At 31.6% G+C, this 15,016-nt stretch overlaps 1 protein-coding gene across 1 annotated transcript in view; it reads left to right on the forward strand.

The window, feature by feature from the left end:
- LOC132716374 (Fanconi anemia group I protein-like) overlaps positions 1-9,024 on the forward strand; it is a 38,692-nt gene extending 29,668 nt beyond the window's left edge. The window contains 7 exon segments of the mRNA XM_060699639.1: positions 388-449; positions 722-890; positions 1,444-1,571; positions 4,209-4,377; positions 8,274-8,324; positions 8,327-8,385; positions 8,863-9,024. Of these exon segments, the coding sequence (XP_060555622.1) occupies positions 388-449; positions 722-890; positions 1,444-1,571; positions 4,209-4,377; positions 8,274-8,324; positions 8,327-8,385; positions 8,863-9,009 (785 nt within the window). The 3' untranslated portion in view covers positions 9,010-9,024.
- The last annotated feature ends 5,992 nt before the right edge of the window (positions 9,025-15,016 follow it).

Here is a 15,016-nt window from a genome sequence, read left to right on the forward strand (position 1 = left end):
CCATGATAGTGTCATGTCCCCAATAAGTGAAAACCTTCTTAATATGAGGGCATCATGATGATTGTAAAGGTATAAAAAGATAACATATGAGCCGCGTCACGACAAAACCATCATAGTGCGTTTGCGGCCAGCATGAATCCAGACCAGCCTTAGCATTCACGCAGTCTGATCAGGATCCATGCTGTTCGCTTACCAACCCTATTACAAGTAGAGAAACTGATAGCGGACAGCATGGATCCTGATCAGACTGTGCGAATGTGCAGGCTGGTTGGATCCATGCTGGTCGCAAACGCATTATGTTGGTTTTGTCATGACGCGGCTCATATTTCCATTATGTTTGATGTAAATAAAGTAGGCAGCATATTTATGTATGTTTGTGTCTTATAGGTGAAAGGGAAGAGAATGGGAACACAGATGAACATGTTTATCATTATATAAAGAAACTTCAGGTATGTGTTAAAAAAAAAATCTGAAGAAAATGCATCATATTTTTCGACACTACCAACTGTTTTATGATTTGCATAAGAAAACTTTAAAGAAAACTTTAATGGCTTATCTCATGTGCCAATCATGTCATAAATTTTGCACTCAGGAACACTGGGTTTCCTTCTCTGATAGTAAATCTGGAAAGTTGCCATAGTGTTAATGTGACTTGAAAATACAATATAAAAAATATTTGCCTGTAGTGTAACAGTTAATTGATTTTTATTTGGTATTTCAGAGGCTAGTAATGAATATATTCAGTGCTGAAGAGGACCATCAGAATATGAAAGATGTTGGTTTATTATTGAATATCATCTACCATCTGAGTCAATCTCTGTCTTCTAGATTCTCAAGTTGTGAACATATAATGTCATGGCTTGAAAAACTTTGCCGGGAACAAAACATTGGTAGGAATATGTATACAGTGTTTGTATGTATTTATGATAAATAATTAAGAGCTGTCCAAATTCACAATGTCATTCAAATTAATATGGTTATGCATCAACAGAAAGTCAATATCTAACTTTACTATACATTTAAAGAATGCTCCATGTCGGTCAAGGCTTTTGATTTAATTCCCCAGTTTGTGCATTTTTATTTTATGCAATTTGACATAACTTGTTGACTATATATCAAGGACAAAGTGTCTTGTTGTCATTTGACTCTCACTGCTGATACAGAATTCATGTGAGATTATTTGGTTTGTCACTGGCAGTGAAATTTGTAATTACTGGTTAGTTTTCCAGATATGTCGTTTTGGTTGATTGACCACCAAGATATGACCAAAAATGTGTTAAAATCGGTGTAAAACCAGAAAGAGGGAACAAACAAAATTGACAATATGTGGGGTTGATGATGCTGTGATGTTAATGTTAAACCTGTGCATTTTAAAGAAATATTTAATTGTCACAACTGACATTATGTGTTATATAAATTTATTATTGTATTTATATATTATAGATGACCTGTCATTATGTAAGTCCATGTTAACGTATCTTCTCAACATGGGACACAAGTGGAAGACATCCCCTATACTTCTGCGAGATCTCGCCCAGGACATACATGCACAAATAGGAGATATTGATCAGGTACTATTAAATATTTGTATGCTATATTGGATATCTTCATCCCTTAAAATGTAGGGTTGAGGTACGAAACAAGTGTTTGGTAATAGATTAAAAATTGCATTGCTTCATCATATATCTAAATGATTTGTTTACATTGAGACTACTGCAAAAGAAAAGAATGGGAAGTACAGAGGAACTATTCTTCAGATTCTTGTTATATTATCATAGCAATAAGCATAGCTTTAGTTTTTTATACGCCCGTTTGAAAAACGGGACGTATTATGGGAACGCCCCTGGCAGCGGGCGGCGTCCAATTTTGTCCGGAGCATATCTCCTACATGTATGGAGGGATTTTAATGAAACTTCATATAAATGTTCACCACTATGAGGAGCAGTGTCGCGCACATGAACCAGGTCTCTAGGTAAAAGGTCAAGGTCACACATAGGGGGTTTTCAATATAACTTGGCACAAATGTTCACCATTGTGAGGCTGAGTGTCGCATGCAAAATTCAGATCCCTGCGACCAAAAAATAGTAAATAAAGAATCCCTAAAGAAAGCCCAAAACGGCAAAATTGAAAATGTTGCAGGCTCGGTTTGATTGAGCCTGTTCAGGCCATCCTTAAAAAAATGTTTGTTCGCAGTAACGCGACCGACTCACAAAATTTGCCCCTACTCAAAAGTTTTTTTTCATGGTCTGGAAGAAAAAAATTTTTTTTTTGAATCAGAAAATTATGCCTTGTGCTTTGTTTTCGTTCTTTTAAAGGTTAATAGAAGAAATAAATTGCAGGTCTTATTAAATTAGAATTCAATTATCAATTTATTAATTGTTACCAGATTATCAAAGCAATTATATTGTCCAGCATTTTGAAATTCCATGTTTATTTGGGAGTACAGTTCAATAAAAAAAAAAAAATCGACCTACCTACCCACCTTGAAAATTCTGGGTCGGGTTACTGCAAACAAACATTTTTTTAAGGATGGCCTCATGGACGGTACTGGAAAGTGCAAGTTACCGTCCACGCCCCCTAGCACCGGCTTAAGCAGAATTCAACATTTAAACATGAAATGGTAGAATTTTGAATTTAGAAACATCCGCAGATGTGTTCATACGGCGGTTATCATGGAACCTTCAATGTGACACTTCCGTGCCATTCCATGAAAAGCGGCGTATGGTCCCCAAGTAATAAAAAGCGTGTGCCCTAAACGAGAAAACAATGGGCGGAACTAAATAAATAGAATTTTGAAAGGGGATCAGAGGTTATGAAGCCTGCGTATCACAGATAAGACGTCAAAAGACAAATTTAAAAAGCAGGCAACATATCCTAAGGGTGATTCAACATTATTCAAGTAGGAATATTGGAACCACCCAACTAGAAAATGCCGTAAAGTTAAAACTAAAAATACCACAAGCACAACAATAATGTCGTGCTGAACGATCTTCAAGGATCGAAAATATAACATCATTGATTAAATGTACGGGGCGACTTTTTACAGCCGCCACACGGCACAAATAACACGGATGTGATCATAAAATAGTAAATAAAGAATCCCTAAAGAAAGCCCAAAACGCAAAATTGAAAACTTTGCAGGCTCTGCTTGCTTGAGGATGTTCATGGATGGTACTGTCAAGAGCAAACTACCATCCACGCCCCCTAGCATCGGCTAAAGCAGAATTCAACATTTAAACATGAAATGGTATAATTTTGAATTTAGAAGCATACACCGCTGTGTTCATACGGCAGTTATCATGGCACCTTCAATGTGACACTTCTGTGCCAAATTCCATGAAAAGTGGCGTATGGTCCTCAAGTAAATAGAAGCGTGTGCCCTAAACGAGAAAACAATGGGCGGAACTTAACAAAATGGAATTTTGAAAGGGGATCAGAGGTTATGAAGCCTGCGTATCACAGATAAGACGTCAAAAGACAAATTTAAAAAGCAGGCAACATATCCTAAGGGTGATTCAACATTATTCAAGTAGGAATATTGGAACCACCAAGGTTACACATAGAGGTCAAAGTTCAGATAAAAATTTGAAGATGGTTATAGGGACCATTTAGTCATCAGTTATTGATGGATTGTAGCACAAATGGTAACTATCATGACTACAGGTGTTACACATTTAATTTAGGTTAATATTTGCAAGGTCAAGGTCACTGGAGATGATTAAATATCCAGATGTTGTCCGGAGCATATTTTCTACATGCATGGAGGAATTTTAATGTTACTTTTATAGAATTGTTCACCACCATGAGACGTAGTGCCCTGCACATAAACCAAGTCTCTAGGTCAAAGGTGAAGGTCACAGTTAGAGCTCATAGAAAAACACTTGTCTGGAGCAAAACTTCTACATGCATAGAGGGATTTCAATATAATTTGGCACAAATGTTCATCATTGTGAGGCTGAGTGCCGTGCATAAAATTCAGGTCCCTGTGACCAAGGTCAAGGTCACACATTCTGTGCATATCTTCCCTATTGATTTGTTTTAAGGTTCATTTAACAACACAGTGCCAAGAATAAAAACTTGCTTGCTAGATAACACTTATCCATAATGCCCCCATCTCCATCTAAAGCTTTTTCGTAAACGGGCGTATTTTGTGACTATGGCACCCTTGTTTGAAGTATGAAAATGTATAAATTTATTTTATTACACAGGAGATTGAGCTTGACGATCGTACAAACTTTGCCATTGTGACACTGCGAGCAGCAGCCCCTACTGTACTACAGTTAGTGCTTAACCATTGTGAAAGGGAACTAGACAACACTGACTGGGTGGTGACCAGAGTTCGTGCTGATGCTACTGCAGATATTTCTACCTGCACAGGTAAGCGTTATGGTGGATGGGGTGTGGTTAGATATAGTGGTAGGTGTGTCTGTTCAGAGGTCACAGTGGGTAGATATGGTAGGTGTGTCTTTTCAGAGGTCACAGTGGGTGGATGTGGTAGGTGTGTCTGTTCAGAGGTCACAGTGGGTGGATGTGGTAGGTGTGTCTCTGTTCATAGGTCACAGTGGGTGGATGTGGTAGGTGTGTTTTTTCAGAGGTCATGGTGGGTGGGTGTCTCTGTCCAGAGGTCACAGTGGGTGGATGTGATTGGTGTGTCTTTTCAGAGGTCATGGTGGGTGGGTGTGGTAGGTGTGTCTTTTCAGAGGTCATGGTGGGTGGGTGTGTCTCTGTTCAGAGTCACAATGGATGGGTGTGTTTAGACATAATGGTGTGTATGTCTGTTCAGAGGTCACAGTGGGTGGATGTGGTAGGTGTGTTTTTTCAGAGGTCATGGTGGGTGGGTGTCTCTGTCCAGAGGTCACAGTGGGTGGATGTGATTGGTGTGTCTTTTCAGAGGTCATGGTGGGTGGATGTGGTAGGTGTGTCTTTTCAGAGGTCATGGTGGGTGGGTGTGTCTCTGTTCAGAGGTCACAATGGATGGGTGTGTTAAGACATAATGGTGTGTATGTCTGTTCAGAGGAGGTCATTATGGGTTTTTAGCTCGACTATTCGCAGAATAATCGAGCTAATGCAGTCACCCATTTGTCGGCGTCCCTGTGGTTAAGTTTTTGTATGTAAGCTGGTATCTCCATAACTACTGAAGGGAATGGATTGAAACTTCACACACTTGTTCTCTGTGATTATCTAAGATGATTGGCACAAGTCCCATAACTCTGAATTGTTTTATTTCATAATTATGCCCCTTTTTCGACTTAGAAAATCTTGGTTAAGTTTTTGTATGTAAGCTGGTATCTCCATAACTACTGAAGGAATGGATTGAAACTTCACACACTTGTTCTCTGTGATTATCTAAGATGATTGGCACAAGTCCCATAACTCTGATATGCTTTTTAGTCCCCTACCGGTTTACCGGAGGGGACTTTAGGTTTACCCTCCGTCCGTCTGTCCGTCCGTCAGTCCGTCCGTCCACAAAACTGGATCCCGCGATAACGCAAAAAGTACTGAAAATATTTTAATGAAACTTGATATATGGATCGATGGCAGTATGGAGATTATGCACGTCTTTTTCTTTTCTTCCTATGTTGAAAATTCTGGTTGCTATGGCAACAAATAGACTGAAAATATGGCAAATTTTACACATAACCTGGATCCCGCGATAACGCAAAAAGTACTGAAAATATTTTAATGAAACTTGATATATGGATCGATGGCAGTATGGAGATTATGCACGTCTTTTTCTTTTCTTCCTATATTGAAAATTCTGGTTTCTATGGCAACAAATAGACTGAAAATATGGCAAATTTTACACATAACCTGGATCCCGCAATAACGCAAAAAGTACTGAAAATATTTTTATGAAACTTGATATATGGATAGATGGCAGTATGGAGATTATGCACGTCTTTTTCTTTTCTTCCTCTGTTGAAAATTCTGGTTTCTATGGCAACAAATAGACTGAAAATATGGCAAATTTTACACATAACCTGGATCCCGCGATAACGCAAAAAGTACTGAAAATATTTTTATGAAACTTGATATATGGATAGATGGCAGTATGGAGATTATGCACGTCTTTTTCTTTTCTTCCTCTGTTGAAAATTCTGGTTGCTATGGCAACAAATAGACTGAAAATATGGCAAATTTTACACATAACCTGGATCCAGTGATAACACAAAAGTACTGAAAATATGTTTATGAAACTTGACATATGGGTAGATGGCAGTATGGAAATTATGCACATCCTTTTCTTTTCTTCCTCTGTTGAAAATTCTGGTTGCTATGGCAACAAATAGACTGAATTTCAAGATTTCTGATTCTAGTTTTTAAGTTCTTTCACTATAAATTCTTTATTTCTTAAGGTATTTTCTTCAAACTTTAAATATAAGTTGCTTGTCATCAACCACATCATATGTGACAAGGTTTACAACTCTAGCACAAAATTTATCAGAATTACCTCCCTTGAACTTAAAATTTTCATGAAAAAAAACATTGTTTTTTTTTAATAACTTCTTTTTCTGAATGTATCTACTTCAAACTTCATATAAATGTTTCTTATTATCACTCAACATTTGTGAGTGTTCAATACTCTAGCAAGACTATTTCCAGAATAATGCCCCTTTTGAACTTAGACTTTTTTTTGAGAAATTGGTAATTTTTTCTCAAACTTCTTCAATCATGATAGGATTTTAGAAATGTTATATTTTGATAACAGGGATGTTTAAAAAATAACTTTAGAGTGTCCTTCAGTCCGTCTGTCTGTACATAAAAACTGTTTCCTGTGATCACTTTTAAAGAACGTTTTCAACAAATTTACTTAAAATAGGAACCTAAGTGAATGGGCAATGGCCCTTCAGAATGTTGCTTGGGCTCTTACCGGTAGGGGACTTATGGATTGCTTGCAATACTATGATAATTGCTTGTTTTCATAATTATGCCCCTTTTTCGACTTAGAAATTCTTGGTTAAGTTTTTGTATGTAAGCTGGTATCTCCATAACTACTGAAGGGAATGGATTGAAACTTCACACACTTGTTCTCTGTGATTATCTAAGATGATTGGCACAAGTCCCATAACTCTGGTTTGCTTTTTTTCATAATTATGTCCCTTTTTCGACTTAGAAATTCTTAGTTAAGATTTTGTATGTAAGCTGTTATCTCCATAACTACTGAAGGGAATTGATTGAAACTTCACACACTTGTTCTCTGTGATTATCTAAGACGATTGGCACAAGTCCCATAACTCTGATTTGCTTTTTTACATAATTATGCCCCTTTTTCGACTTAGAAATTCTTGGTTAAGTTTTTGCATGTAAGCTGGTATCTCCATAACTACTGAAGGGAATGGATTGAAACTTCACACACTTGTTCTCTGTGATTATCTAAGATAATTGGCACAAGTCCCATAACTCTGATTTGCTTTTTTACATAATTATGCCCCTTTTTTGACTTAGAAATTCTGGGTTAAGTTTTTGCATGTAAGCTGGTATCTCCATAACTTCTGAAGGGAATGGATTGAAACTTCACACACTTGTTCTCTCTGATTATCTTAGATGATTGGCACAAGTCCCATAACTCGGATTTGCTTTTTAACATAATTATGCCCCTTTTTCGACTTAGAAATTTTTGGTTAAGTTTTTGCGTGTAAGCTGGTATCTCCATAACTACTGAAGGGAATGGATTGAAACTTCACACACTTGGTCTCTGTGATTATCTAAGGTGATTGGTAACAAGTCCCATAACTCTGAATTGTTTTATTTCATAATTATGCCCCCTTTTTCGACTTAGAAAATCTTGGTTAAGTTTTTGTATGTAAGCTTGTATCTCCATAACTACTGAAGGGAATGTATTGAAACTTGAAGAGTTTGTACCTTTTCGGACAATTTATGTATTCATATAGGTAAGCATTATTATACTCAATGAAAACACCCTTGTGACAAATTTTCGAATAGTCGAGCGTTTACTGTCCTCCGACAGTTCTTGTTGTATTTACTGTTTGAAGGGTTTTCCACCAGATTTTCTTTCTATCTGTCAAATCTAAACACCCAAATATTCAGAATACGTCTTACATATGTAAAATGAAATAGCCCAATTAATTTTCAGTTTCAAAAAATCATTAGTTATTTTCCTTTATTACTTAAAAATGCTGTTTCCTTTTCTCTTTAAAAATATGAAAAAATTTAATCAGGTCATTAGGATATCAATTTTCCTAAAATTTCAAACTTTTATAGTGTATTTAAAAAAAGGCCTTGGTTTTAAAAAACTTGACATGATATTTCAGGTGGGGAATCCCCTCAGTTAACACAGCGTGAAGGGCATGAGAAATCTATCTGCAAAGGCTTGGTGTCATAGTAACAACCTTCCATGAACTCGTCAACGGCATTTCCCATAGGGTCTGTTTCGAGCCCGTTGTGAAGAATACCTTTCAAGAGGTTTTTTGGGACCATTGCCAAAGCTTTGGGGAATATTTTAACTTCCAAAAATGTCTTTTTTAAAAATTCTAAATGTTTTTTGCCCTACAAATTTTACAGGTGGGGGCTATTTTTTATTTCTCTGCCAAAAGTTTTCTTTTTATTTTTTATTTTGGGAAGGGTAACTTGTTTATGGAAAAGGAAACCAAATTTAATTCTCTTTTTTTGGATGCTTTACCAGAAAAAGTAAAAAATTTGATTATCCCTTAAAAAAGGAAATCTTGAAATTAGAAACAAATGTAGAGTGTCTCGTTGAATTTGCTACAGGCAAAGTGTGTACTTGCAACATGCAATTTTTATCTAGCCTAGCAAAATAAAAAATAAAAAAATGACTAGTCATATTAGATAACAAATTAAATATATGGTCACCGTCAAATTTCCATTTTGTTTTTTTTCCAGTTTTTGGCATTGTATGCAAGCCGGTCAGGACATCTTAGTGCTAGATTTGAGAAGCTTGTAAAACTGTCCGGGACTCATCTGACACACTATTGTTATGGTCTGATAACTTATATACAGGTAAATAGACTGCTTTTATTTACTCAGTAAACAGAAGACGAAAGATAACTTGCATACTGTAGTCTAACCAGATGCTACACTAATGGCAACTGTTCTGGTTATTACGATTTTAAACTCAAGTCTAAACAACACTGGTAAAAAACATTTGATAATTTTTCCGGGAATTTTTTTTGAGTAAAGGGAGGAAAAAAACCCCGGGAAACCCCCCGTCCCCTAAAAATAATGCTCAGTTTTAGGACTTGAGGATATTCACAAAATTAAAAGGAAACGGGAAAGGTTTTCCCTTTCCCAAATTAAGTGGAAATGTGCCTTATGATTTTTTAACACTCCATTTTGGGGTGCTTAAACCCCAACCAAAAAAAAAACAAAATATCTATGGACAGTTCCAAATACAGAGGCTGACAAGTGTGCCATTCTAATTATTAACTTTACCTGTGTTTAGGATAAACAGAAAAGTTGCTGAATTAAGAGCTTTGGTTCCATGTTATCTATTGAGTTAAGGTAGAAACTTATTAAAAATGGCTCTTTTATGATGAAATATTGATGATGTTAATGATATATTATCATATTAAATCAGATTTTTTTTTCAAAATGTAAACTTTATAAAAATGCATTTTTTTTAAAATAAACTGGTTATTTTTCAGGTTTTAAATTTAAATAAAAAATTTGGGAAATTTAAAAGGGTTAAGTGTGGTTTTATTTTGCCCAACCTTGGCCCCTTTAGGTTTTTATGTTATTTTAAGTAATTAATAAAAAATTATAGTCTTGAAAGCTTTCATCTCATATAGTCAGAAGGTTGCACAGGTGCAAACCTGGGTTATAGTATGGTGAATGTCAGGTGGCAGGCCAGTAAAAAATTTGTAACAGTTTTCTCAGCAACTACTTATCACAGCCTCTTGATATTTGGTATACAGCATTAACATGTGGTCTCATACTATGGGGTTAATTTCAGTCTGGTCACTCATCCACTTTCCTTTTTCACTGACTTAATTAAATTTGCGACATTAATGGTTGGATAAATTTTTTTAACATCACAGCCTCATTGTATTTGGTATTACAGATGCAACCCCCAGCCATTTCTATCTTTGACCCATTTTTGTTGATCAGATTTTGAAATAAATATGTTTTGTGAAAAAAATGTATGTTTTTTGGTTTATGATCGACATCTGAAAGAGAGAAGAATAAGTAATGCAGCAACCAGGAGAAAGGCAAGAAGAAGAAAGATGATAAAAAGAAAGGACCCAAATTCAGCTCAAAACTGGAAAGGTTGGCATTATCTTTAGAACTTAAACAGTAAGACGTTTTCTGTTAAATTGTCTGTCAAGCAAACACTTAAACAGCCAAATTTAAAAGGGAAATTGTTATACATAAACAGGTCAATAAAAAAAGTTCCAGCTTACTGGCTATATTTTAATAACTTTACTATTATTTATAAAAAGGAATCCAACTCTCACCCTCATTACCCCTAAAATTTTACCTAGTTTAAAGATATAATTTAAACATTTTTTGAAAAATGTAAAGGGAATGAAAATTTTTTTAAAAGTAAAAAAATTTAAATTAAAAGTAAAAAGAACTGTTATAAGGATTATCTTGGTTTTTTTCGTAAATATATTTGATTTAAACTTGGAAAAAAACAATATTTCGCTTCTTCAGTTTTTGTAAAAGCTGTGATATACAATGTAGTCAAGAGCTCCTTTTGGGATCTGCATCTGTTAATCATTTTGTTAAGATTTTTTTCTCATCTTCTAAATTCTTGGAACTGTATATCATATCAACTTGGTGAGTTAGCAACACAATATTTTATCAGCTAACGTACAGTACAGAGAGTCATTTTTATTTTCCCAAACCAGAGGCACATATTTTTTCAAACAATCCCCATTAAAAACTATGTTTGGGGTTTGGTCACCATTGACCCCCCACCCTCAAAAAAAAATGAAAACTCGGGCCCTTTTTTTCCGGGGGATCCTTTTAAAATTCAAGGATTAAAAAAAATTTTTTTTTGACTTTTAAGGAAAAACCCAACATGTATGTATTTCCGGGGGAATAACTAAACAGGGTTTGATATTTAAAATTCTGCATTTTAAGGGTGTATAGGAAATTTTAAAAGGATATAGGAGGTAAAATAAAAAATTAAATGTATTTTATATATATTTCCCGGGCCAAATTTTGTGTTAAAACAAACAAGAATTTAACCTAATTTTGATTTTTGCTATAGAACAGTATAAGGGTTTATTTTCATTCAGTTTCAAAAAATCAAAAGGTTTGAAAATTTTTTTGTTGTTTCACTTTAATTTTCTGCCCCCAAATTTGTAATGCACCAATCATTTTTTAGCCATGTAAACCCAAACCCTCTAGGGAGAAAAAAGAAAAAGAGCGCAAAGTTTTATTTTTCTTTTTTCCCAAATGCTCCGGGTGGGAATTTGGTAGTCTTAATAATAAGCCACAATTTTTTGTGGAAAAAAAAACCTTTTTTTAAGCCTGGAACTTCCTGTATAAATTTTTTTAAAAAAAAAAAAAAAATTTTTTTTTTTTTAAAATTTTTTTTTTTTTTCCCAAATTTTTAAAGGGGGAAAAAATTTTTTTTTTCCCCCCCCCCCCCCCCCCCAAAAAAAAAAAAATTGGGGAAAAAAAAACTAAATTAAAAAAAAAGGGGGGGGGGGGGGGGGAAAAAAAAAAAAAAAAAAAATTTTTTTAAAATTATCCAAAAAATTTTTTTTTAAAAAATTTTAAATTTTTTTTTTTTTGGGGAAAAAAAAAAAAATTTTAAAGGGAAAAAAAATTTTTTTTTAAAAAAAATTTAAAAAATTCCCTTTTTTCCCAAAAAAAAAAAAAACAAAAATTTTTTTTTTTTTAAAAAAATTTTTTTAATTAAATTTAAAAATAATTAAAGGTTTAAAAAATTTGGGTTTTTTTGGGAAATTTAAAAAAAAAGTTTAAAGGGTTTTAAAATTGAATTTTTTAAAAAAAATTTTTTTGGGAAAAAAAAAAAAAAAAAAAAACTTCAAAACCCTTTTTTAAAAATTTTTAAAAAAACCTTTTTCCCCCCCCTTTTTTTCCCCCCCCCAAAAAAAGGGTTTTTTTTTTTTTGGAAAATTTTTTCCCCAAAAAAAATTTTTTTAAAAAATTTTTTTTTAAAAAATTTTAAATTTTTTGGAAACCCTTTTTCCCAAAAAAAAATTTTTTTTTTTCCCCCTTTTAAAAAAAAAAGGGTTTTTTTTTTTTTTTTTTAAAAGATTTTAAAATTTTCCCCTTTTTTTTTTTTTAAAAAAAAAAAAATTTTAAAAAAAATGATTTTAAAAGGTTTGGGAAAAAAAAAACCCAAAAAAAAAAAAATTTTTTTAAAATTTTTTTTAAAAATTTTAAAAAATTAAATTTTTTTTTTAAAAAGGTTTTTTCCAAAAAAAAATTTTTTTAAAAAAAAAAAGGAAATTTTTTTTTTTAAAAAAAAAAGGGGGAAAAAAAGGGGGGGGCTTTTAAAAAAAACCCCTTTTTAACCCTTTTTTTTTTTAAAAAAATTTTTTTTTTTAAAAAAAAAAAAGGGAAAAAAAAAAATTTTTTCTTTATTTTTAAAGGGAAAGGTTTTTTTTTTTAAAAAAATTTTTTTTTAAAAAAAAAAGGTTTTTTTAAAATTTTTAAAAAAAACCTTTTTCCTTTTTTTTTTTTTTTTTTTTTTTTTTTTTTTTTTTAAAAAAAAATTTTTTAAAAAAACGGAGGGAAAAAAAATGTTTAAACTTTTTTTTAAATTTTTTTTTTTAAAAAAAAAAAAAACAGTTTTTTTTAAAAAAATTTTTTTAAAATTAAAAAAAAAATTTTTTTTTAAAAAAAAATTTTTTTTAAAAGGGGAAAATTTGGGGGGAAAAAAAAATTTTAAAAAAAAATTTTAAAAAAAAAATTTTTAAAAGGGAAAAATTTTTTTTAAAAAAAAAAAAATTGGAAAAATTTTTTGGAAAAATTTTTTTTTTTAAAGGGTTTTTTTTTTTAAAAATTTTTTTTTTGGGGGTTTTTTTTTAAAAAAAAAATTTTTTTTAAAAAAAAAAAAAAAAAATTTTTTTTTAAAAAAAAGGCCCTTTCCCCCCTTTTTTTTTTCCCCTTTTTTAAAAAAAAAATTTTTTAAATTTTTTTGCCTTTTGGGCCCCCCAGGGTTAAATTTTTTTTTTAAAAAAAAAAATTTTAAAAAAAAGGGGGGGAATTTTTAAATTTTTTTTTAAAACCCGGAAAAAATTTTTCCCCAATTTTTAAAAAAAAAAAAATTTTAAAAAATGGGCCCCAAAAAAAATTTTTCCCCCCCAAAAAAAAAAAATTTTTTTTTAAAAAAAAAAAAAAAATTTTTTTTAACCCGGTTTTGGGGCCCTTTTCCCCTTTTTCCCCAAAAATTAAAAAAGGGGGAAAATTTTTAAAAAAAAAAAAAAAAAAAATTTTTTTTTGGGTTTTTTAAAAAAAGAAAAATTTAAACCAATTTTTTTTTTAAAACCTTTAAATTTAAACAAAAAAAAAAAATTTAATTTTAAAAGGAAAAAACGTTAAAGTTTTTTAAAAAAAAACCCCCCTTTTTGGGGGAAAAAATTGGAAATTTTTTTTTTTGTTTTTTCCCTTTTAAAAAATTTTTTGTTTTTAAAATTTTAAAAAAAATGTTTTTTAAAAAAAAAAACCCAAAAAAAAAAATTTTTTTTAAATTTTTTTTTTAAAAAAAAAAAAACTTTTTTTTTTTTTTTAAAAAAAAAAATTTCCCCCAAAAAATTTTTTTTTTTTAAAAAAAAAAAAAAATTTCTTTTTAAAAAAAAAAGGGGCCCCCAAAAAGGGGGGTTTTTAAAAAATTTTTTTTTTAAAAAAACCCAAAATTTTTAAAATTTTTTAAAAAATTTTTTTTTTTTTGGGGGGGGTTTTTTTTTTAAATTTTTTTTTTGAAACCCCTTTTTTTTTAAAAATTTTTTTGGTTTAAAAAATTTTTTTTAAAAAAAAAATTTTTTTTTTTTTTTTCTTTTTCCTTTTTTTTTGGGTTTTTTGGGGGAGAATAAAACCATAAAATTATTACCAACAGTATAGAGCCTGGTTGTTCTATACTAGTAATAAATGCAAATCACTTTCTGTTTCAATAAGGCTTGACTTTAAGTTTAGACACTTAACTAAACAGCATTGTTATTGTAATTTTACAGGAAAAGGTTAACATGTATTTGTTGAACATGAATGTTTATTGCAATGTTTTATGTTTTGTTAATGGTAAGGTATGAACACAGGTACATTTTTGTTTGTTTTTGATCTGTTTAACTATATTGAAGTTATAAGTTGAAATGGTCTGAATATGAAAGTGAAATGCTTTTGTTAATGTCATTCTGCACTACACTTCAGAAAGTCCAATTAGGGATATTAATAAAACATTGGAAATTCTTCTTTTTAGTGGGCAAATTACAACATATCTGTTAACTTAAAACTTTTACAATATGCTCTCAGAATAGGTACATTGCACTTTTATTTTCACAAGCAATAATTGAACTTCTCTTTCCATATCAAGAAAACCAGCAATGTCCGATTAACACAAACGGGGGAAATAATCAATACCAGTCAAATAATATAAGTCAACACAGTTACATCCCTTGCATCCTAAAAAAATATAGTTGGTTTTGTGCTGAGTAAGGTATTTTGTTATTATAGGTCATGTATATTTATCCAGACGCAACAGCTGTTACTGGGACAATTTGCAGTTAGGAAAAATAGATAAATGTAGTATATGATTCATATAATTTGCAGCATATGTTTTATTTACATTGCATTATCGTTTATTCTCATAAAAATATATTGATGTGTGACATTTATATATTGAAGAATAAAAAACATTCCTTTTTGCATTCTTGGAAAATCTTGAAATATCACACAATCGTTTGCCTAAGATTAAGTTATGCATAAGTACAAATTTTGAAATGTGCATGTTTTTTCTGGCCCTTAACTTGCTGTGTTCTACAATTTTTAGCTCACCTGTCATAAAGTGACAAGGTGAGCTTTTGTAATCACAATTAGTCTTCTTCTCCAAAGCCACAGGGCT

This window comes from Ruditapes philippinarum, unplaced genomic scaffold, assembly GCF_026571515.1.
Source record: "Ruditapes philippinarum isolate M1 unplaced genomic scaffold, ASM2657151v2 ctg1776_1_1_1_1, whole genome shotgun sequence".
NCBI classification, from domain to species: domain Eukaryota; kingdom Metazoa; phylum Mollusca; class Bivalvia; order Venerida; family Veneridae; genus Ruditapes; species Ruditapes philippinarum.